The sequence below is a fragment of the Melospiza georgiana genome, chromosome 17 (genome assembly GCF_028018845.1).
Source record: "Melospiza georgiana isolate bMelGeo1 chromosome 17, bMelGeo1.pri, whole genome shotgun sequence".
Lineage (NCBI taxonomy): Eukaryota > Metazoa > Chordata > Aves > Passeriformes > Passerellidae > Melospiza > Melospiza georgiana.
The window spans coordinates 9,493,115-9,515,526 of NC_080446.1; the positions used below are offsets into that span (position 1 = coordinate 9,493,115).

A 22,412-nucleotide genomic window follows, 5' to 3' on the forward strand; every position below is an offset into this window, starting at 1 on the left:
TAGGATGAATTCCTACTGTCTCTGCTTTTCCTCTTTTTCCTAGCCCACATAAAAGGTCACTGGAACAGAGCTGCCAGCCCCGTCAATGCCCGTGTCAGCTTTTGCTCAGACAACAGTTTGTCATTGTAGCAGCTCTCATCTCTGGAACTTAAAGAGAAAAGCGCTGATCTCTATTATTCCCAAACAGATGGGAAAACCAGAGCAAACAGGATATGTGATGTCCTTGTGTTTATGCAAAGTCAAACAGAAAAGGCAGGAATAATGCTGCAGTCCTCAGCTGGAGCTGGTGATGCTGCCACAGCCAGCCCAGCTCTGCTGGAACAGCCCCATCGTGTGGGGCAAGAACCCAACAAAGGTGTTTCCAAGTGAGACTCTGGTCTGTAACTACTCTGGTGTTATGAATAGCAGTATTGAGAGTTTAAATACATAGAATCTTTATCCAGAACACAGGAGAAAATGCATACAAGGAGAAGAAAATCAACCTTTATTCTTTTCTTTCTACCGACTTCTGATTTTTGAAACATCAGGATAAATCTGTATCACATTTTCAAGTTTTTCTTATCAGCTAGAAAGACACATAGCTGTTTTCAAATGAAAATGAGGTTTCTCCTGGAATGACAAACCTTGAAGCCAAAAGTGAGGCAATACTCTCAGGAGACTCAGAATAGAAACATCAAGAACTGGCCACAAGGATTAGCAGCAGTGGTGTGGAAGCCAAGCAACAAGCCTGGCAATTCTACAGGCCTTCAATACACACTTATAAGGTTGTGTGGACTCCCTGAGGTCACCCAGGGCTTTAGCAAGTCAAAGGCATGGTGTAAATCAGCATGGACAGGCACGAACCAAGCTGCCTTTCTCATCCTGGCTGCTCACACCCTCCCTCCTCAGCACTTGACTCCCATCACTGCTGTTCTCTGGGACACACTGTGCTTCTCCTCAGGATTACAAAATGCACTACAAAGCTTTACTAGAAAAAGGCACTTCCCTTACTTCAGTTATTTCAACACTCAGGTGCAAGCCCAAACCAATCTGGGTGAACACAGCCCTGAAAAACAAGCTGGGAATGCTGGGCAAGAGCATGATTTTTAAAAATTGCAGCTTGAGATTTCTTTCTATCACAGAAACAGACTGCAAAAAGGTTGATGTCTACAGAGAGCAAGCAGCACATTAACCAGCTCCCACAGTCAGTGTGTGATTAGGAGCAAGGCAATCACAGTCACAAATACACCAACCCACACCCAGCTTACAACTGCAGACACCAGCACGGACAAATGCATGTTAACCAGCCAAAGGTCTAAATAATTCAAGCCCAGAGTAGCTTGAATAATAACACTCCAATAAATATACATTGAATAAACTGAATAAACACACACCAGCCATCCAAGCTCAAGCAGCTGAAGCATGAAAATCCATCTCTGAAGGAAATCACTATATTCACATGCTGTGTGACACCAAGAGATCAGCAGCAAGAGACACCAGTTTCATTTTAACTCTCTAAGCAACCTCTTCACACAAAGCAGTGAAGGCCTATCTGAACATCAAAAGGCAACAGGCACTCTAGAAATGCTTGCAGTTAGACACACAGCACCACATGTTGCCTGTGAGCAGACTCAACAACTGCAGACTATTCTTACCCAGAGCAGATCATGTTATGTACAGTGTGCTCAGGCCATGAGGGTACAGACACGGAACATCCTGACACTGGATCCTGGAAATCCACAACATGCCTGCTGCTGCTGCTCTGATCTCTCATCCCAGCTTCTGTACCCTGTTTATTCATCAGCATTCCAAGCTCAAGACACCTATTTAATTTTCCTTTGCTCCCCACACATTACTAATAATTTTTAAATTCAAGAAGATCTGGAAATTCTGACCTGGTACTTTGCACTGGTATCTGTATACCAGGTACCACATTTGCTGCAGATTTAAGGTTGATAATTTAAGAGGTATCTCAACCTGCATATATTTAAACCAATACTCATAATAACAACAACAACAACATTCATTATCAGTAAGCAATATTCAACCTTCCTATATCAATCCAAGTTGTGGATGACCCACCCTGTATTCAAGGCCAGGTTGGACAGGGCTTGGACCTTCCACCTCATCTGGTGGAAGGTGTCCCTGCTTATGGCAGAGCATGGAATGAGATGAGTCTTAACCCAAACCATTTTGTGATTCTACAATTCAAACGTACAAAAAAAAAATCATAATGAACACACACAAGGCTCAGACCCCTCTTGTTCTTTTCAAGTCTACTTGTGTCTATTTTCTGACTCTTTCTTGTTCTTATTTGATATTTAAGTCCTACCTGAAATAGCATGTTTTACTCAGACATTAATTTGGATTGTTAATCGTGGTACACACTGCAGCCACTGGAGTTAGTGCACCAACTAAAGTTCATGTCAGTGGCTGTTGCTTGGGAGTTTGGAATAGCAAAAAAAAAACCCACAAAAGACCAAAAAAGAGAAACAATTTGGTTTTCCAAAGCACCATACTCAATCTCACTACCAGCCAAAAGCACTTGCTTTCAGTACATGACTGGAAGAGCCCTGGGATGTACACAAAGCATGACTAAAAGCAAACTAATGGATGACAAACTAGACCAGAAAAGCTAAGACTGAAACAGAAACAAAATCCCATTGGTCTAGAGAGGCAGAGACAATATTTGTGTGTGCTGAATGCTTACACACTACAGCTGGAATTAAAAAAAAGTGCTAAAACCTCTAAAAACTTAGGTCTGTTCAAGTAGAAGCTCAAATGACATCCCTCTTGAAAGACACTAAGTGGCCAGCATTGAAAAGCTGTCATGCAATCTAATCTCAATTTTTCAGTGTAGTTTCTCAGATTTTTCAGCATTAGAGCCAGAATCAAGAAGTCTGGCTTCCTGACTCAGTCTTAGTTGCTGTCTTAATTTAATTTTTTTATCATAAGACTATCCTTCCCCTTTGCTCTGCAATGAGCAGTAAATTTCTCAGCCAAGCAATGTGGGCTCAGATAACCTAAGGAAACTCTGTCTCCAGTTTCACTCTGCAGCTTCATTTTCCAAAGATCAGCACTGGTGGCACAGCCCCGAGGTCCTGCTTGCTGCTGCTCCTGGTGACTGGGAGGAATTCCCTAGATAAAAATCTGATATCCTGCACTTTTCACTCCAATGTTAAAAGCATACATTTCTTTCCATTATTTGTAGTAGCCTGCTTGCCAGCCCTATTTCCAGACACTGGGCCACAGCTCTTCTACAGCTCAGCACAGAACTTCTGACATGTGCATCAAGGAAGGCTTGTGCCCTTCTTCTCTTGGAGAAATCGAAATCTCCATCTCCCAGAAAACCTCCCTTGGAAATGAGTTGATAACAAAGGCCTCAAGCAACAATCCTTAGAAAAGGAACTTCTTTTTTCTCCCAAAGCAAAGCAAGTTGCTCGCATATTAACTGCAGTCAAGCTGAGCTGCTTTGGTCTCTCACTTGGCTCAGATACACATGTGAGCCTACAGGGGACACAATTTAACCACCACACTAATCTCAAAAGAAAAGAGAAGGCAACAGGATGCCATCCTTACCCTGAAGATGGAGTTTCAGCCTTCTATCAGAAAGCTATTTCAGACAATCCTAAAGCTATTATTAGGAGGGACTGGGAACAATTTAAAGATCAGAAGCCTATCTTCCTGGTCAATTCAAAACTGAAGAAAAAAAATCACTTTTCTTTAAAGAAACCAAGCAAAATGGTCTCAAGATCACATGCACACTGCTAATTTTATCTTGAATTCATTGTTCAGAGCTCTGTGAATCCTTTGTTACCTTTCCTGCACATACATCTCTGCCAACAAGCCAGCTTGGAGTCATGGAAGTAGGACAGCAAAACCCCCCTAAGATAGAGGGAAGCTCCAGGGGAAGCTAGCCTGAAAACAGGACAAGTGGATCACAACAATTGCTCATACCCAGCCCTGCTGACAAAGTAAGGGCTTCCTTCTCACCAAAACCACTGCAGTTGCATCACTGCACCAGAACTCAGAGTTATACCTCCTGAAGGTGTTTAATGCTGACAAACCTGCAGTGTTAGTGTTTTTTTAAGGTAACCAAGTGCAGCAGGAGATTACATTAACACAAGGGATTACATCATCTACAGGTGTATCATGATACTACCGGCTTAGCTCAGACAAAGGCCAGGTGAGCACACATGTCTCCTGCAGCACTCCATCCTTTGTGCCAGCTTGCTTACTGTCTTCCATTTACAGTTTTAGTGTAAACAAGGACAGCCAAAGCCTGTGAGAAGCTCAGGCTGAAGCACATGAAGCAGAACATGCATCAGAAGAAGCCATTTCCCTTGTAAGCATGGATCTATTTCCCAATGAGCATGCCTGCAGGAGAGAGGAGAGGGAGAGGAAGGGAGCCCAGGCACCTGGCAGCAGCTGCTCAGGCTGAGATCACATGGGAAAGTCACAAGTGGAAAGTGTTTCCAAAGAACAGCAGATGTGCAGATCACAGCTTCCTCCTTCAAACTGCAACAGCTTTGCAGTAATTTAACACTGCGTTCTTCAGGTGCCATTTATGTACGTTAATAATCCCTTCCCAGGCCCTTTCCATTCCAGCTTCAAAACCACAAGCTGGGAAGGATGCTTTATCTAAAGTGTCTCTTATTTCCTCTCTCTGCTGTAATTAGCTCGTGACAGGGAATCTGCTAGCAGCGAGTGCCAGCGCCGCTTGCCATCGGAGCTGTGCCTGCTCGGGAGCTGCTGCAGCACAACTGAAGTGTAAAATACCAGGGAGTTGTGATTTCAGTGCAGCCCAAAACCTCGGTGGGGACAGGGCACAGGTGACACAGCCCGTGCCTCGTTTGACGCAATTCAGTATTAATGGAAAGCTGTGATCACAGCCAGGCTAATGCACACCGAGGGAGAGCTGCCGGTGCAGGGAGCACTTCCAAAGCAACAGCACCCCAGGGAAGGACAGGATTTCAGCTGGCTTGCAGGATATTATGCTGTTAGAGGGTTATCATATGGAATTACAGGGAATAAACACGTGAGCCCCAAAGGTTTTGCTGGGTTTCTGGCAATGAAATAAAATAACCTGAAACCATTCCTCCCAGCGGTCTTTTCACAGATAACAGATCAAGCCTTCAGCAAGAGGAACAAGATAAAAAGCTGGACTAATCAACAGCTGATAAAAAATTTAGGAATGAGAATGATATTCACACGTTGAAATGAGGATCATGCTTAGCACATGCTTTCCATAGACATGTGAGAATTAAGTAGACTACTAAATAAAAAGCAAAAAATTTTCACTACTGGAAGGCAGTGTCACATTAGAAAACTGCTCAAGGTGAACTGTGCACTAAAATGGAGTACAAAAAACAAACCAACCCATGCTAGTAAACAGCACGTGTGAAGTCTTTTTTTTCAAATTGCCTTTACCCCTACATCAGATATCCCTGCCTCTTCCTGCCCCCAACACACACCACCAAAGCAGATCAGGATCTCATAATAAACCAGAGGAGGTGTGCAAGGAATCGGAACTGAAATTTATCTTCATCCATGGCTAGCAAATGCCCAGAATCTGTGTTTTTCCTAGCAAAAGCACAAAATTAGAAGATTCCAGTGAAGATCAGGTCTGTGAATCCCTTCTGTGTTCCAAGCTTTGGTTCATCCCAAGCTGTGATCACAAGAGATTTAGTAAATGGAGGAAATATGCAATGTGACAGAAGATTTTCTTCCTGCGGCTGCGGTGCTTGTCAGGCTGACAGCAGGGCTCAGCGCTGCAGAGCAGCCTCTCTGCTCCCCTCCCCTGTCACAGCCCTGCCCTCCTCAGGCTCCTGGCAGCCCACTCGCCCTGCAGAGAGCCCAGGACAGCTGGCACAGGCACACCTGTTACTGCCAACACTTCCAACCCGCTCTCTAACAAGGCTTGGCTTCAAAGGACCTGTTATTCCATTATTTTATGTGGTCTACTTGTCTGAAACACTCAACTCCCACAGATCAGAAACCTAGTGCCACATGGGATTTGTTTCATTTTATTTTTATAACCACTGACATTTATATTTAATGGATGTGTATTAGATTTTTGTTTGGAGACCAGGAAGTACGGGGCTGAGAAAATGAGCAAAAAACCACATTTTGTTGGATAGTGATGTGGATTTATTTCTTGATACAGACTGTTCTTCAGTGGGCTTTGCATTTTGTTTCTTTGAGGGGTGGTGGGGAAGTCTGAGGCACACAAATGTTCTCTCTCAGTTTACTACAGCTGTAAATGAGTGGTTAAGACACAGCAGTGTCATCTTGTGAGTGGGAGAGGAAGAAAGCAAGAACCAAAATTAAGAAGTTCTACATACCATTCCACACACTTCTGTCATATGAAATCAAAATTGTCTATTTTAGGTATTTCAGAGACTTATCTTGGCAGTTTAGATCCTTCAAAGTCTGGATACAGGAAACATTTATTCTCCTGCATTGGAGTTGTTCTGTCTTCTTGATGCAGGTTTTATTTTAAAAACCTTTTTTAAGTACAGGACAGGAAATGAAACTGTCAAACTATTACAGACAGACACAAAAATGATCTGCTTCAAGCACAACCACACACTGCTCTTCACTGTGCCCAGTGTGCACTGTGCTTCTCAGAATGCAGTCAGGGGCTCTTCACACACACAGATAAAATGTCACTGAGGTACCAATCCAAGTCTCCCAGAAAACAATGGCTTCCATTTCTGCTAAAGCCTCTTTTGAGAGCTACCAAAGATACAGCACAGCTTTTGCACTAACACAGCAGCTTTTCTGAAATACAGAATGGATTTTGTGAAGATTTACATGCAATTTGATAAATCTAAGATAAACTTTTCCAAAGGATTAATTTACAGCCTTTTATCAAGTGCTTTAAAAATTCTTCATACAGGTAAAAACCATTGAAATCCACTCACCCTGTTCTTGTGTCCTGGAGAATTTTTCTCTAATTTCTACTAGATTCATGGCTCTTTTTCTCTTGTTTCTCATTATCAAAGGAGAAACTTCAGTACAAACAGGCAGGTTTTTTATCCTTCAAACAATGGTCACCTAAAATCTTATTCTCACAGCAACTTACATTTACAGAATTGCACGGGTGACAGCTGAATCAAAGCATTTAGGGAAGAAATATTTAAATTCCAATTATTTCTATGAAGTTCTGTTACAAGTCTGCTGTTTTAACACAGCAAGCAGCCTGTACATGACTGAGTATGAATGGAATAATGAAGATTCTGGAGCACTCCTAGAGGAGTGATCTCAACAGGATCACAGGTATGTTAACTTCCCAGAGAACCACCTCCAAAACCAAATCTCAAGACTCAGCACTATAATACATTGATTTTTAAGGTGGCAGCTTAGAAAGGCAGTGTGCACTCAGTCTGGGAGAGTGAAGGAACCTGAGGGGGCAAAGCATTATTGTAAAATCTCTCCCCAAAAATGCCTTGTGCAAACCCCCTGCACATGCATCCACTCAGCCATGCCACCCACAGGAGGGACCTTGTTTTGTGACCCCAGGATGCAGCAGATATTGTGCTCACAGGACACACAAACACTTAGCAGAGACATGAAAACAACTGGGAGCATTAGGCACAGTGCCTAGAAAACATGATACCTTTCCCAGAGGGATTTCAAGACAACATGGTGGGGAGGAAGGAAGTACTTCAAGATAAGGCATGATTACATGTCACCTCCTGAGCTACACCTCAAAACATCACAGCCATTCTACCTTCTTTCCACTGTTTTGGTATTTATTGTTTGCAAAGTCAGTTACAAGTTATGAGCCATAATTAGTTTTTCCAGTTAAAAACATGCTGACCATTTCCAACTCCTACACAAACGAAGTCAAAGCATTAATGAATTTGGGAATTTAAAGACAGTGCTTACATTACTCCTCACAAAAGAATGTGCTCTGCTAGGATTTCAGGAGAATGGTTTTTCAAGCAAAGCAATGAACATTTGGACATGTGAGGCAGTCAGTTTTAGGGTGCATGATAATCAGGAAAATGAAAACTAGAAATCAAGGCAATATAGATGTGTGAACAAAGGCAAAGAACATGTCCAAAGCATTTCATCCTTGTTGTGAGAGCCAGCAAATGCAAGTTATTTGGCCTAGGGGTTTTTCCCCATCAAAGACACATTATGGAACAGTAGGCTTGTGTAGCTTTTCATAAGATCACAGAAAATTCAAATCAAGTGTGTGCCCAATAAAACAAACCCACTTCTCTGCACAGACTCCCTCCTTTTCATGCTTCTTTTTAATAGAGATCATTGTTAACACAAACTTTTTTGTTCCTTTTCAGACAGTGCTATCACAGTTGCACAGCAATTACTTAGTACACTCACTTGCCCACAGCATAAACACTATCTGTCATTCATCAAGTGTCACACCAGACACTTTCCTTCCAGGGACTCATTTTTCCAAGTTTTAGTGGCAATTTAGGCTCCGTGACACTTGTGTGTCAGGACTTACAACAAGGAAAATTTCCCTGAGTAACATCCTAGCTGTGACCACCTACTTGCCCTGTGCTCCACCACACCAAAACATCACACAGACCTCCACATCCTGGCTCCTGCAGCTCACAGCCCAGGGAGCAAGTGGACCCTAAGGAATTCAGCAGCTCAAGAGCTACAGGCCATGACATCAGTGTGGGTAACCTGGCACACGACTGGCATCAAACACCTTCCCCATCCAGTGGCAGTGTAGTGCATAAATCACATTGGACAAAACAGCACACAATCCTTTGGGATCCAACTAACCCAGCAGTTTCCCAGTGCTGCCTCAACCAGCTGGGACATTCAGCCACTGTGGTGGTAGGTAAGGACACCACCATCATTCTGGGGAACCATCTTTCCAGACACTTCTAATTAGGAGAAGGCTTAGCAGCCACATGGGGGTCTCACTATGCTAAAGCAGTAGGGGTTTATACCAGCATGAAGAGAACTCCACATTTCTGACAAACAACTGGAACCACACACAAAAGATTATGAACAAAACCCACCAATCTGCATGAAGGGGAGGCTGAGGTAGTGTTCTACACCTTCAACAACTCTAACCTACAATAATCTTTTATACATTAGTATCAGCTCACATTTGCAAGATACACAGCTTCAGCCACCCACATGGAAATGCAGGCAATGACAAGAATCAGGCTTAAAGCACCTACACTTGTAAAACCACACTCAAAATGTAGCAATTCCATATTCATTTATTATCAGAGTAGTTCTTGTAAGACTGCACATTCAATGGTGTTTTAGCCTACGAAAACTTCATCCACTTTTTCCTCACCTATTACTGTGCTTGGACTTTTCCCGGTCTTTTTCCTTGTCCTTCTTGTGCTCTTTGTGCCGGTGTTCTCGGTCTTTGTGTTTGTCTTTGTGTTTGTGAGAATCTGTAAGCAGAGAGGCAAAACAAAAGAAATTAAATTGGGAGAAAACTCCACACCTCCCTCGTGAACATCTGTATTTTTCCCCACCGCATTCTACTATTTCTGTGATTCAAAATTTGTAACAAAAATCTTGGTTTCAATGAATCCTCAATGGATTCATTGTTCCTGCAGCACAAGTTAATTCATCTTGGCAACAGCTGCATTTACATGGTCTTTAGTTCAAAGACCTTTAAATGCTTTATAGACCCTGAAGAAATGCAACCCTTCCATTAACTAGGTACTTCTTGATATAGCAAGTTCAACCTTATTTGGCAGATGGGCAGCCTGGCTTCCTATGCCTCCAAGTATTCATGCTCAATACACAGAAAGGATATAGGAACAAAGCACAAAGCTGAGGTGTCAGGCCTGTTGAATCCCAAAATTTAATACTTCTACTTCCACAAGTATTGAATCTTGACAAAGCATCCTTCCCTTCTCCCTGCTGTGAATGAAAACCATTTTATTCTTATCCCCAACAGTATAGAACATGACAGGCAGAAAGCAAGGAAAATGGGGAGTAATGGCAGAAAATGAAAAGAAAGGGTGAAAAGGAGCAAGAATTCTCTCCTCCTGCTTCTCTACTGCAGGACACATTTACCTCCCTCCAGTAACAGCCCCACCAAGAAAATGCAACCTGACAGCTGTAACAACCTGTGTTGGTGGTCACCCACCTACACGGGTCAGGGCAGGTCCCAATTATGTGACAGGTCAGAAATGGGAGTTGGCACTCAAGTGAATCTACAGGAACACAGTAATTTTATTGCTATCAGCTTCTACTCTGAGTGACACTTCCCATCCTCAGTGACAACTGTGCTGTACAATGAAGTCCTTTAAAGCACCAAGGAAATGAATTCAGCAGAGAGAAAGAGCAACACAGTTGAATTGCAAATAAATTCATTTACAAGCATTTTTTACAAGTAAATTAAAAAGGAGATGAGACTGAAGTAGCACCTCAAAACCACCTCAAAAGGTCATTTGCAGTGAAGATCAGTATAATGGGAGGAATATATGCAATATCCAAAGACTCCCTCCCAGGTTTTGTTTTGAACATGCTACTCAAAGTAACCAAAATTAAACAGGCTTTTCAAAAAACCTAAAATCTGTGCTGACTTTGGCAATTGTTTTTCAGATACCAGAGAATACTAGAATTTCCAGAGATCTTGGATATAGGTATTAATGCCTTATTAATTGTAAAGATGCTACCATGCCTCTAAAAAGCCTCCTATCCCTGCACTAAGAATAGGAAACTGCAACAAAAGGATTTTGTGACTTTCAGAGTCACATGGGAAATGCACTGCAGAGCCAGGAACAAGCCTCATCCTCCTGACTCCAATTCTTTTGCCACAAATTCATTTTTTCTCCTTAACTGACACCAGCTCTTAAAACCTCAAAACATTCAAATGGATTTAGAAGAAATATACCCACAGAACATGATTTTAACCTATTGTTTTCTGTAACTTCAGTGTTTGCTTTCAGACACCTGCAGAAAGTCAACATAAACCAACACAGGAATACTGACATTCAAGAGCCTCCAGCTTGCCCTCAGCACCTTTCCTCCATCCCCCTGAACTCAGCAATGTTTCCCAGTGCTCTGGTGTACACAGTGCACATGTTTAAATTGCAGGGATTAAGTTTTCCATATTTTGATATACACATGGCAGGTTATGTGGAACATTTGGTGTTACAGCATAAAACACCCAAGAGTTTTCGAGTACCTAAAGAGCAAAATCTCTTTCTCAGCAGGCAGAGTCTGCAGGCATCTCTAGCAAACTGTGTGGGGACCAGACACCCACACACTCTGAACTGCAGAGAAGCAATTTCTCTGAGCCCTTCTTCCCACCAGGACAACACACATTTCCCTGGCAAAAATGTTTTCGCAGTGCGTTTCACACTTGCGGTTCCTCAGTTCAGCCAGGAGCTGGAAGCTCTGGCTGTTTGCAAACTGCCTGGGGTTTATTCCACAGAGGGTTTACTCACTGATTCCCACAGCCCAGGCTGCAGCAAACAGCAGCTATTTACACTTGATGAATAGGTAAATTGCGAGAGAAAGCAGCGTGCTGCTGTACACAGAGCTATGTACAGTCACAGTATAGCACACACACAATCAATTTTTCCTATCAGCCAATCAATGGAAAACGTGTGTGACTGTGCTCAGTGCTATTCTCTTCAGAACTCACAGCCACACAATGACTTGTCACCAAGAAAAGCAGATAACAGAACAGTTTGTCTTGATCACCAGATTTCCTTGCAGCTGACTTGGGCTTTACAGCTGAAATTATTATTTACCTTTAGAAAGCAGTTCCAGGGATATACCCTAGAACTGCTGGAGCTGGGTATCTGTTTCCTCAACCCTTGGCTCTGCTTACAATGATTTGGTATTTTCAGACAATTAAAGCCTGGTACTGCAGGGGAAAAAAAAAAGCTTGACCAGTTAAACTAGCTCTGCTTGCTAGGATTTGTTGCCAGACAGCTTTTCTTTGCTGTCTACCAAAGGACTGCCAACATGAAGGTCTTCCATGGAGCTATTCTGGCCCAAAGGCCACAGTGGCTGGGGAACAGTGGGTCCAGTGCATGGTCTCAAACCAAAAGCACAAAGCTGTCAAGGCAGAACTGCCTGGTGTCTCTCACAATGAACAACTTTAGATGTGGTACTCCCATGGAGGCCTACCTCCCAGGCATATCACCTAAGGATTAAATTATTCTGGAATATTTGCCTAGTATTCAAACTCCATGGTACTGCTTTCTGACACGATGCCATGAGGTAGGTTAAGAATGAAGACTTCAAAGAGTTTATTCAATTGTCTTGAACTGACGTATGTGTGTCCTCAGAAGGCATTAAAGCTCTTGGTCTTTTTTTTGTTGAGGGTGGAGCTGGATGAAGTTCAGGAGACTGGGTCATTAAAAAAGCACAGGATTCCTTTTTTTTTTTTGGCGTTCTACACAAAAATGCTTTGTTCCAGACTGGCTTTATCTAGGGGTCCATGCCAATGGTTATTTGATGGCTGACATGAAACAAATTTAAGCCATTTCCCTCTCATTTGTGTACCCACTTGCCAGGAGCCAGGGCAGCATCACCTCTGCCTGAACTACACAGGCAACAGATGACTGAGCTGGGAACGGGGCCACCTCACTCCAAGGCTCATCAGCACACAGGCAATCAACGGGAAGTGTTCCTGTCTGTAATGCATCTTCCTTGATATATTTAGCATATTGATTCCTAGAAGAATCTTCCAGCCTCCAGTAACTCTCTCCCAGCTTGCAGCTGATTAGTAGTTGACTAAGTCCAGCCTCACATCAGCTACGGAAAGAGCTCTGACATTATCACACATTCAGACTTGCTTCCTGCCTTATATGTCTTCCAGTAAGTATGTCTGATCCCTCTAACACTAAACAAGGAGATAAATACTATTCCTTCTCCAAGACCATTAGCAAAATCCACCATCTACTGTGAGCAAAGTTTAAACCTCCAAAAGCTTATGTGGCATTTAACTATTTCTGAAAATGCAAAGTCTCTCTTCAGCACAAGGTTACAGCGGGGACAGGGGTTATGCTCACTGGGCAAGCATCCATTACCCCTGAGGCTTTCCCTTCAGTATCCTCTAACCCAAACAGAGCTTTTGGCATCTCTTCTGTTCTAGAAAGCTTGATGTCTCTGGCACTGGATCTCTGTCTGTTAATGCTGAGCCTGGTATGTCTCCAAAAGATTACCGCAGTCCCTGTACTATTCCTGCCATTCCCCTGCACCTCCAACAAATCACGAGCAGCTCTGCATTTTTGCAGGGTTGATTCATCTTTTAACTCTGTTAGATTACAAGGACGTTGGTTTAAGGATGGCAAAGTCTAAGCACTTTTGGTCTGTGGCTCCGTGTTGTTCCCTGCTCCGCCTTCGCTCCAGCGCTGAGTCCCCGGGGAAAGGCTGAGTCATAACCCTATTTGCAATACTTGTATATGTGTCTGCCTGCAACAGGGAAGTTTTACTCTTTATCCAGGAACACAGCTCTAAAAGGTCAGGCATCTCCAACTGCAGCAAGGCAAGAACAGGGATGAAGGCAAAGAAAGGCTCTTCCAGCAGGCAGTTGTCACCTGGAGAGGAAGAGTCCCAACAGATGGCAGAGGTGAGCGGTCCCCTTTCACAACAAGCACAACCCTTGGCTTAATTAGTCTGGTGACAAAACAATTATGTGGGACTGTGATGTTTTAATTTACAAGCCAAATTCATTTGCCACAAAACTACTTCTGAACACCTGTCTCTGCACACCTTCCAAAATACTTACATGCCACAATCAAGGGAAGTCGGGCTAATTCCTACATTAATATTGCAATTTTGACAGCAACTTTACTAATAAAATACTGAAATCAGAGAAGGGTGTAAGCTCCTGTATGCCCAATCTGTACAGCTGTCAAGAGAATAGTGTTGGCACATGATACAGGATGCTACAGATGCTATTTTATCCCACTCCCACCCCCCACTTTAATTTCCCTTCCATCATTTTGCACTAGAATTTTTTTTTAAAGAACTGAAAAAAAGATCTGAGCACAATCTGGTTCCTTCTAATTTTTCCCCAATTAAGTGAGGTAGCCAGCAAATTAACACCTGGTAACCTCAATTTCTGGTCAACAGTAGCTTTTCCAGATAAATATTAGCCTTTCAGATTTGCTGTCTTTCCCTTCACCTTCTTCTAAGTTTTTGTGAGCACAATTTGAATAGCTCATTAATGTGCTTACAGAGAGGTTTCTTTGTTCTTTAAAATGTCTTACTAGATTCTGTGGACAAGGACTTTTTGTATTTTCCTGCTGTTTCCAGAAACATCCCAGTTTCTTTTCCTCTTACTAGAAATACTTCTAATGTTGAGTATGCTTGAGTTTATGTATCATCTCAATACTTCTCTACGCTGATGTCCAGAAAAGTGATTTAAGCTGTCTGGATTCTTGGAATTGCAATCTGTGCTCAAAATCTGAGGACACAGCATGAAAAATCCATCTTGTTACCAACATTTTTAACTTCTTGTCATTCCAGTAACACTTCTGCTTCAGATGAGTGGCTGAAATTTCTGCCCTGAGTTAAATCCAATTCCTCAGTGCTAGTTGTGTGTAACAGGAGAAGCAAATGAGCTCTCAAGGCTTTCAGGATCACTGCTGTGTATGAGAACAGGGCTCTCTCTTGTGCTCAACTTGAAGCATGAGCAAGAAACCCTCTGGTTTGGCAGAGATGAAACCAGCAGGGTCTTTTCAGCCTCTCTGGAAAGGAGAAGAGAGCCTTAAAAAAGACTTCTCCAGTTCCACTGCTAAATTATGCAGCAGAAAGTGAGGTAACTCTAACACTGGATTAGGTTCAAAAGCTGGTCAAGTTCAAAAACTTCCTGTCACTGGAGAAATGGTCAGTCCCTTCTCAGCTGAAACACCACCCTCATGTAAGGCCATGTACTCCACTGCAGCCTCTTTACAGGTTAGCCTGAATTCCTCTCACTGCTTGTGATGCAATAGTAAGCAAAGCTTAAAGTCTCTTTATTATTGCCTAAATGAAAGAATTTTACTGCTTTTCTCCCTCCCCCACAGGCTCTCCTTTTAAGCATTCATACTGAAATGCAGATTAGCAGAAAAAGACTTCTTTCTTTCAAGGGATTTTTTTCCCATTTATTTTGTCAATTCATATTACTTTTAAAGTTTTAATCTCTTGCATTTTGTATATAAGGACTACTATTAAAATTATTGCAGTTAAATTTATGAAATGATGCCAGGGAGGGTTATGAGTGCCCAAACGTATGAATGTAGTCCAAGGTGTCTAAAATATTATTCATATTCCTGGCACAGAACACATACTTTTGCCCTTGGCATCTGACCAGAATGGTCTAGTGTTGCACTAACTTTTACAATACACAGATACCAGGCAGCAGAGAGTGTAACATTCAGTCATTATCCAAGATCTTTAACACAGATAGTGACAGGGTTATAGTACATTACCTAAACAGGCAATGCAATCCCACGTGTAAAGGTCACTCTCTGAGGTGCTGGTCAATTTATAAATCTTGCCTGAGAAAGCAAAGATGGGGCAGAATTAAAAAATCCTATTTGCAAGCCTTGTGTGGCTCAGAAAAACCACCATAAGGCAAACATGGCATGGTCTGAGGCACAGGGACCATCACTCTTGAACAGGTTTTAACTCTGGACAAGTAATCTCTGACTTTATGTGTTTGGATTTAAAAATTTAAAACTCACATACAATAATCCCACCCGAATAATCTGGAAGAGGTCTAAACTTTTCTAAAATATTTGTGTTACAGTTAGAGGAAGTCACATTATGGTCATGGTGTTCCAGTAATCAATTAAATAGCACTTCTGGAATTTATTTAAATGGATTGACACTGCTGTAGCCCAGGAAAGAGAGAAGAGAGAAAACAGAACTGCAGCTAGGTATGGGTGACAACACCTTTGCCAATAAAGCAAGGCAGACAAAGGAAACCAAAGTGCACATATGAAAGATACAGAAACTGGAAAACCTCTCTACACAGCTACACGTGTCAAGAGCAGAAAATCATACCCAGAAGGCATTGTTCAGAGAGATGATGGTATTATGGATGATACCTGGAGTAGAAAACTATAATCTAAAATAAACTTCCCAAGTGAAACTGGATATGTCACTTACTGGCCCTATTTACACAACTGCAGAATCCACATAAAACATTTACCCTGAGAAAGTATTGCAGGTCTGTTTGCTGTGCTGCTTTATTTCTGCAATAACTCACTGCAAAACATTTGGAATACTGAAATGAGAGTGACTGAAACAGTGAAACCACCACTTGAGTCTCCCATAACCTAAGCCTGAAATTCAATAGCAGAAGTAGGATCTGGGTTTTCAGTCAAAAAAGGAAAGAAACTACAATGATAATGAAGCAAGACTGACTGGCTTCTGCTTCCTCATTTCGTAACACCATACTTAATGGCAAAGACACCCATTCCAAAAGCAACTTGACATAAAATCTTTTACCAGTGTTTATAAAGATACCTCCACAATCTACACTGCTACAGAAATATAAATCCTTAAAACCCTCATTGAAATCAAATTTAAATGAAATAAGTTACTGTGCTATCACAAGCTTATTTCACTTCAGGTGCCTCACTGGGTCAGGTGCAGCAGTTGAGGGATGCTGGCAATTTAACACTGCACTGTTTCTCTCCATAAACCAGACAAAATCTGAGTTTTATAGTATAGTGTATTTACTGCAAAATAGCTAAACTAACTGTGACTAAGCACAAGTGGAATACACAATGCAGCTCTTTACTGCAGTCATTCATTTTCCAATCTTAGAAAAAATGTGAGAATGAAGTTATGAAAACTCAAAAAGGGAGCCTGGAGAAGTACAGCAGAACAACCCAACAGTTTTTCCTTTCTAGGGCAGGAACTTTATTACAAAAAGTAAAACTCCTCCAGAGAGCATTCTTCCTTTTTCTAAGGCCTCACATGAAGGAATATAGCACAACTGAATAGATTTGAGTCTATTCATTTCCCAGACTATATTTACTCTGAGACAAAACCTGTTTTGAGCTAAGCCAGAACTGACCACACCACATTGTACCCAATTCTGCCAAAGCTTGAAAGCTGAATACTTTTGATAGAAACACAGTAAAACCAATGATCTCACAACCCCTCTCCACACTTCAGCAGTTACTTGAGGCAAAAGATACTCCAGGGCCAGACAGATATTATGTCTTTTTCCTTAAAAGGACTGGTCTGGGAAACTTGGCTTGAGAACAAGACAGACCCCTTAGACACTGCATTCTTCATTAACCTTGTCATTTGAAGGCAGTACTCCTTGCTTCTGAATAGAGGGAAAAGAAGAACCCAACTGAATGACTTGGTGATGACTCTTCACAGGAGAATACAGAGAATTGTGTCCAGCCAATCTCAGTCCTTTAGAACAGCTCCACCAACTTCTCAAGATGTTCCCCTAAGCTCCAGTTTTAGTATGCAAGCAAGATTATCACAAGATTATCACATAGTTTGTTTCAAACATGAAGTTTGCAAAACGAAATCAATGCACCTTTTGCTCCCCTGAAAGCTCAGGACAACTTTAATCCAAGGAAGAGAGGTAAAACAACATGCCAGCCTTGCTGACAGGGACAGCACGTGGTGGCCACAGGACAGGACAGGCTGGTGTGTAACTTGTCCATACCCCAAACATTAAAAGCTGATCAGGGAGATGTTAAGGATGCCAGAAAAAAACCTGACTGATCACTCCTACCTTGTGTGACTGAAGCCTCTGGAAGATGAAGTTAACCTGAAGCAAATGTCACTGCTGGCATTTCATCAATCTCACCCAGACTGCAGAGGCTCAGGAGGCAAAGCAAGATGTGTTTTAAGAGCCTCTTCAGAAAGAGGACAGACACTCTTAGTGCACATGTTTTGATCCCTTCTTGAAATTATTTTTCAGCCACACTGGATTAATTGCTTATTTTTTGTGCACCTCACTTTTTCACCTGCTGGGGAAATAGCTAATACTCTGTGGGTAATTAATGCTTAAGTAATTGAGATAGCTGTGTGGCATACAGGGATGCTGACCTTAAGAAACTGCTACACTACAGGCATCCTGCAACAAAACAACTACTGGTGTAGGCAGAAGCAGCAAGTTTAATGACTTGTCAGCACCTTTTACATGGCCTCTTCCCAAAGAGGTGGCACGTTCAGATGTGCCTGTTCCACAGCAGATCTTAGTTGTAGTAACAAATGCATAAAATCACTGCAGTAAAATTGCAGTAGACAACAGTACACAAAGAACAAGTCCAAGGAAGCCTTATAAAGCATGAAAATACATGTTTGATCAGTACAGAAAGGCTAAATTAATAGCTGCTTCTTACACATGCCAAAGGGCTCCCGACCGAGAGGCAACAATGAAGTTTCAATCCATTATTTGCATTCAAAACCAAAAAAGTTCCATGTGAACAGAAACATGTGTTTCCAGGGATTCCCAAGATGTAAAACATTCTCCTGTAATTGTATATATAAGAGTCAGAGACTGAAACCCATTAGTATGTTTCCACTAACAAAGCAGAATAAAACAGAACAGCAAATTAAAACTTCAGGGAATGACCAGTGCCAGTGAGCAGCTTAAAATGCTGCTGTGCTGGCATGAAGAGAGTTGAGTCCAGAGTAGTCTCCTAAGGAACCAAAAGCAAACCCATTCTTGTCCCTAGTGATATTTATTCTTATAAGGCTACACTCTTATGAGTGCAAATACTTATTTTCCATTGCCTCCTCCATTCAGAACTGGAGTGCCTTCCCTTACTGGGGTAGAAATGGTTTCAGCAATTTTTTCCTACTGCTTTATGAGTCTACAACCACATGAATAAACAAAGTTCTGCACTGCATGTCCATTTTTTAAAAAGAAGCAAAAGTAAGACACACTTAACAGCCATAGCCCACACTCCTGCACATCAGGAGGCTGGGATGAGGCAGAGAGTGGGATCTAAAGAGCACAAGCAGATCTGGGGGAAACAAGTTTAATCATAGTTACCTCTGAGGTTTCAAAAGCCTTACACATATTGTAACTCCATCTGCATCCCCATTTGCTAATACACAAATATACAAGACTGGAATCCTGAAGGACTTACAGGTACATAAAGTGACTGTGGCTGAGCACAAGCAGCTGTTACAAATCGACAGGAGGAGGAAAAAGCAGTTGATAAAAGCAGGTTCCTGGTGGATTTCAGGTCTACTAATACTGAAAACTTTTACTACACCATCTAATCTCAGGCTTTTCCAAATTCTCCCCCACTTCTTCCCTATTGCGCAAAACACAGCCAACATAACCGGCACGGCAGGACAGACAGACTCGCCAGGAAAGCCTGGACAACTGTTCACAAACCAGTCTGGCACCCAGGGCTGTAAAACTAGCTTAAAATTATGAAAGAAGGTAAAATTTCAGGGCATTCAAATAGATAATGCAAGGGGGACTAATCCTATTTTCAGTCAGAAAGAAACCAACCTTTAGCACAGATCCACAGCTCAGCGCACAAACTGTCACGCGGTGTTGTCACACAAAATCTTTTCTCAGGAAGAGACAAAGGGAGGATGTACCCACCACACCGAGGGATGTGCGTGCAGAGACAGAGACAAAGGGAACTGCCAGGGTCACCCAGAGTGGCTGAGGAGGAAGAAGCAGGGGCACACACCTCTGGAGAGCCAGGGCAGAAGGTGAGCAAACAGGGCAATCCCAACATTTACAGCCCTGTTTAGACTTCGGAGCTATCAGGGACTGCAGGAGATAACCTATTCCTTACTTCATTATCTAAAGCAAACCCCTTTTTTCATTAACCCTTATTTTTCTGGTTTGCAGGAATTTTTTCTTTTAAGAGCTCTTGGCAAACCGTTTTGGCTGCAGAATTTTGGGGACAACATCAGTCCCTTCTCAGGAGGGATGCGCTAAGCCAGGTGGACTGAAACACCGAGTGCACATACACCAGAGGAACTTCAACTTTTTGGCTGCTTCCAAGCTGAAGAACCTGAGCCAGGGCTCAGCTGCAGCACAAGCACCATGCCCAGACCACCAGCACAGCATGCAGTGACATTGCTGCTGCCTCACTGCAGACACAGGTAGGTGAGAGCTGGATCACCTTTGGAAGAATTTTGGCAAAGAATTGCCCCAGGAACAGCTCTGAGAGCTACTTCAACAGACTGGGTCAAGAGCAAAGAGAATCTTTTGGTGCAATCTGTCACAACTTCGCACTGCAGACAAGAGAACTTCGTGTTCTGAACAGCATCCGCACACTGAGTCAGTGCCCCCAGCACCAGCTCCTTCCGCCTCCAAATGCTCTTTACACCCCTCCAAATGCTCTTTACACCGTCATTAGCCTGGAAAGGTGCAAACAGCACAATTTGTGATGCAAAGGGAAAGGCTGATTACTGCATGCAAACTTAAAAGGTGAGCCAGGAGAAAACAGGGGAGAACAACGACAAATCCTAGTCCTTCCACATGACAATAGAGACTTCAGCCTATGTATCAACCTGCATTTTAAAAACAGGTTGATATTATTTTGGGGTGAAGTTTAGAAACTGTAGTAGATTACAAGAAACCTGCTGTGTTGTCAGGAGTAATCACCCTGCAATGATGTCAACTAGAAAAACATCTCCTCTTGCCAGCTGTGTAAATCACTGCTGTAGTTGGATTCATGGAAAATAAGTTTTTAGTAAAGACTACCTGAAATCCTGCCACCTCCTTAGCACAAGAGTGATGAGCTCACACAGAGTCTGTGTTCACACCAACACCACACAAGGACAGGGCTGTGGTCTGTTTGACTGTCCTGGGTTTAATCCAGAACAAGGGCTCCCCCCAAGGAAAAATTCAACAGATCAGGGGGAAAAAAACAAGCAAGTTGCATTGAACTGCCTCTCCTGCAGCAGTGGATGGCCAGGCTGTGTGAGCAGCCAGGATCACACAGTTTATACTCATGGGAGTGGTACATGCTCAGCGTCCTCAGGGAGAGGCTCTAATGGCATTTGCTCAAAGCCTTTTATTAACCATGCCTTGACAGCTCGGCGTGGCTTTGGCCAGTGCTGGGCTCCTGCTTGCTGTAGGGAGGCAGCACCCTTGGGAACAAGCCTCTGCAATGCTTGGTTTGACAGTGCAAACTGAATGCACAAGACAAAAAAAAAGTGGCTGGTAGAAGCTTTAAATCTACCAAGCAATACCACTGCTTTATGCACCAGAGACAGATTATTCTCCTATTTGTTTAATATCATTCCCATTAAGCTGAACTGATGGGGGGTAGCACGGCCAAAGTCTTAGAATTAAGTTTGTTTCAGAAGACTGAGAACTTATTTTTATTACACTTGAGCTGGTTCCTCACTGTAGGAGCAACTCCCACAATGATCCCAGACAGGATTTTTTTGGTCGGGTCTTTTTTTCCCCTTGTATTTACAGTGATTCCTTTAAAGTGTAGGGCTGCACTGGATGGATACTGCCCGATTTCACCTCTGTCCCCATTGTGGTGAGTTAATTGATCACTCACCCACAAGAGGCCAATTCCAGCAGTGTCTAGAAGCATTTTATCAGAATCAGCCTTGCCACAAGTCCCATTCTCAAGTCAAGGGAGGGAATGCAATTCCCCTGCCTTAAGGGGATCTTACCACAATTAGCATACAAGAAGAAATCTGATTCCAGCTAAAACACACAAGAAAGTAAACACAACGTAAATGTTTAATGACACTTGAGATTTCTACGCTTCTGTACTCTGGAGTCTTCTGAAGGAAGGGAAAGAGGGGCAGAAGGAAGGATCAGCAGAGCAGTGTAGGACATGGTAGTTTTAAAGTAAGACTATGACTGCAATATTTTAATAAGTAGCTGCACTGAATTCCACTGGAAGTCTTCAATTTACAAAATGTTACTTTAAGCCACTGATTTTAATCTCTTCATGCAGCTGTAATCTGTTTATTATGTTAAATCCAGGCCAAATCTCACTAGTTGACAACTGTTACATCACACCATTACAAATACCTGAATATAAAGCATAACCTATGGACACAGGATAAAAGGCTGTGGCTACATTATTATGCATGGTACACTCCTAGCTTCTTCAATTAAAAAACTCCATGCAATGTATTATCAGTTTGATGAGGGTTCTTTTGTTTTGGTTGTGTTTTGTTTGCTAGGTTTTTTTTCCTTTTCATTTTTAAAAAACTAATAGCTGGCATCTCTTCATGGAATACACAGTCTACATTTTCAGATTCCACCCCATGAAAAACTCAAATCTGCTTTGAATAAGACATGAAGGGGAGGAAATATTTATGTAATTTGTTTCCCATCTAAAAGAAAGGAAGCATAGTCCTCAAAAACTGAGTTGAATCAATTCTGGTTACCTTGTGCCTCAATTTTAAGAGTAGTCCTTTCTTTACCTAGACAGAAATAACAAGTTGTGGAAACAGCTTTTTCTTTTGAGCTTTCAAATGCCCTCCACTACCACAGTCACTAAATGAGCTGTTTAAACCAAAGGAAATAGGTTGCAGGT

At 42.3% G+C, this 22,412-nt stretch overlaps 1 protein-coding gene across 1 annotated transcript in view; it reads right to left on the bottom strand.

The window, feature by feature from the left end:
* TOP1 (DNA topoisomerase I) overlaps positions 1–22,412 on the bottom strand; it is a 65,469-nt gene that overhangs the window by 27,285 nt on the left and 15,772 nt on the right. The window contains exon 3 of the mRNA XM_058036280.1: positions 9,275–9,377. Coding sequence (XP_057892263.1) covers positions 9,275–9,377 — 103 coding nt within the window. The remainder of the gene's footprint in view (positions 1–9,274; positions 9,378–22,412) is intronic.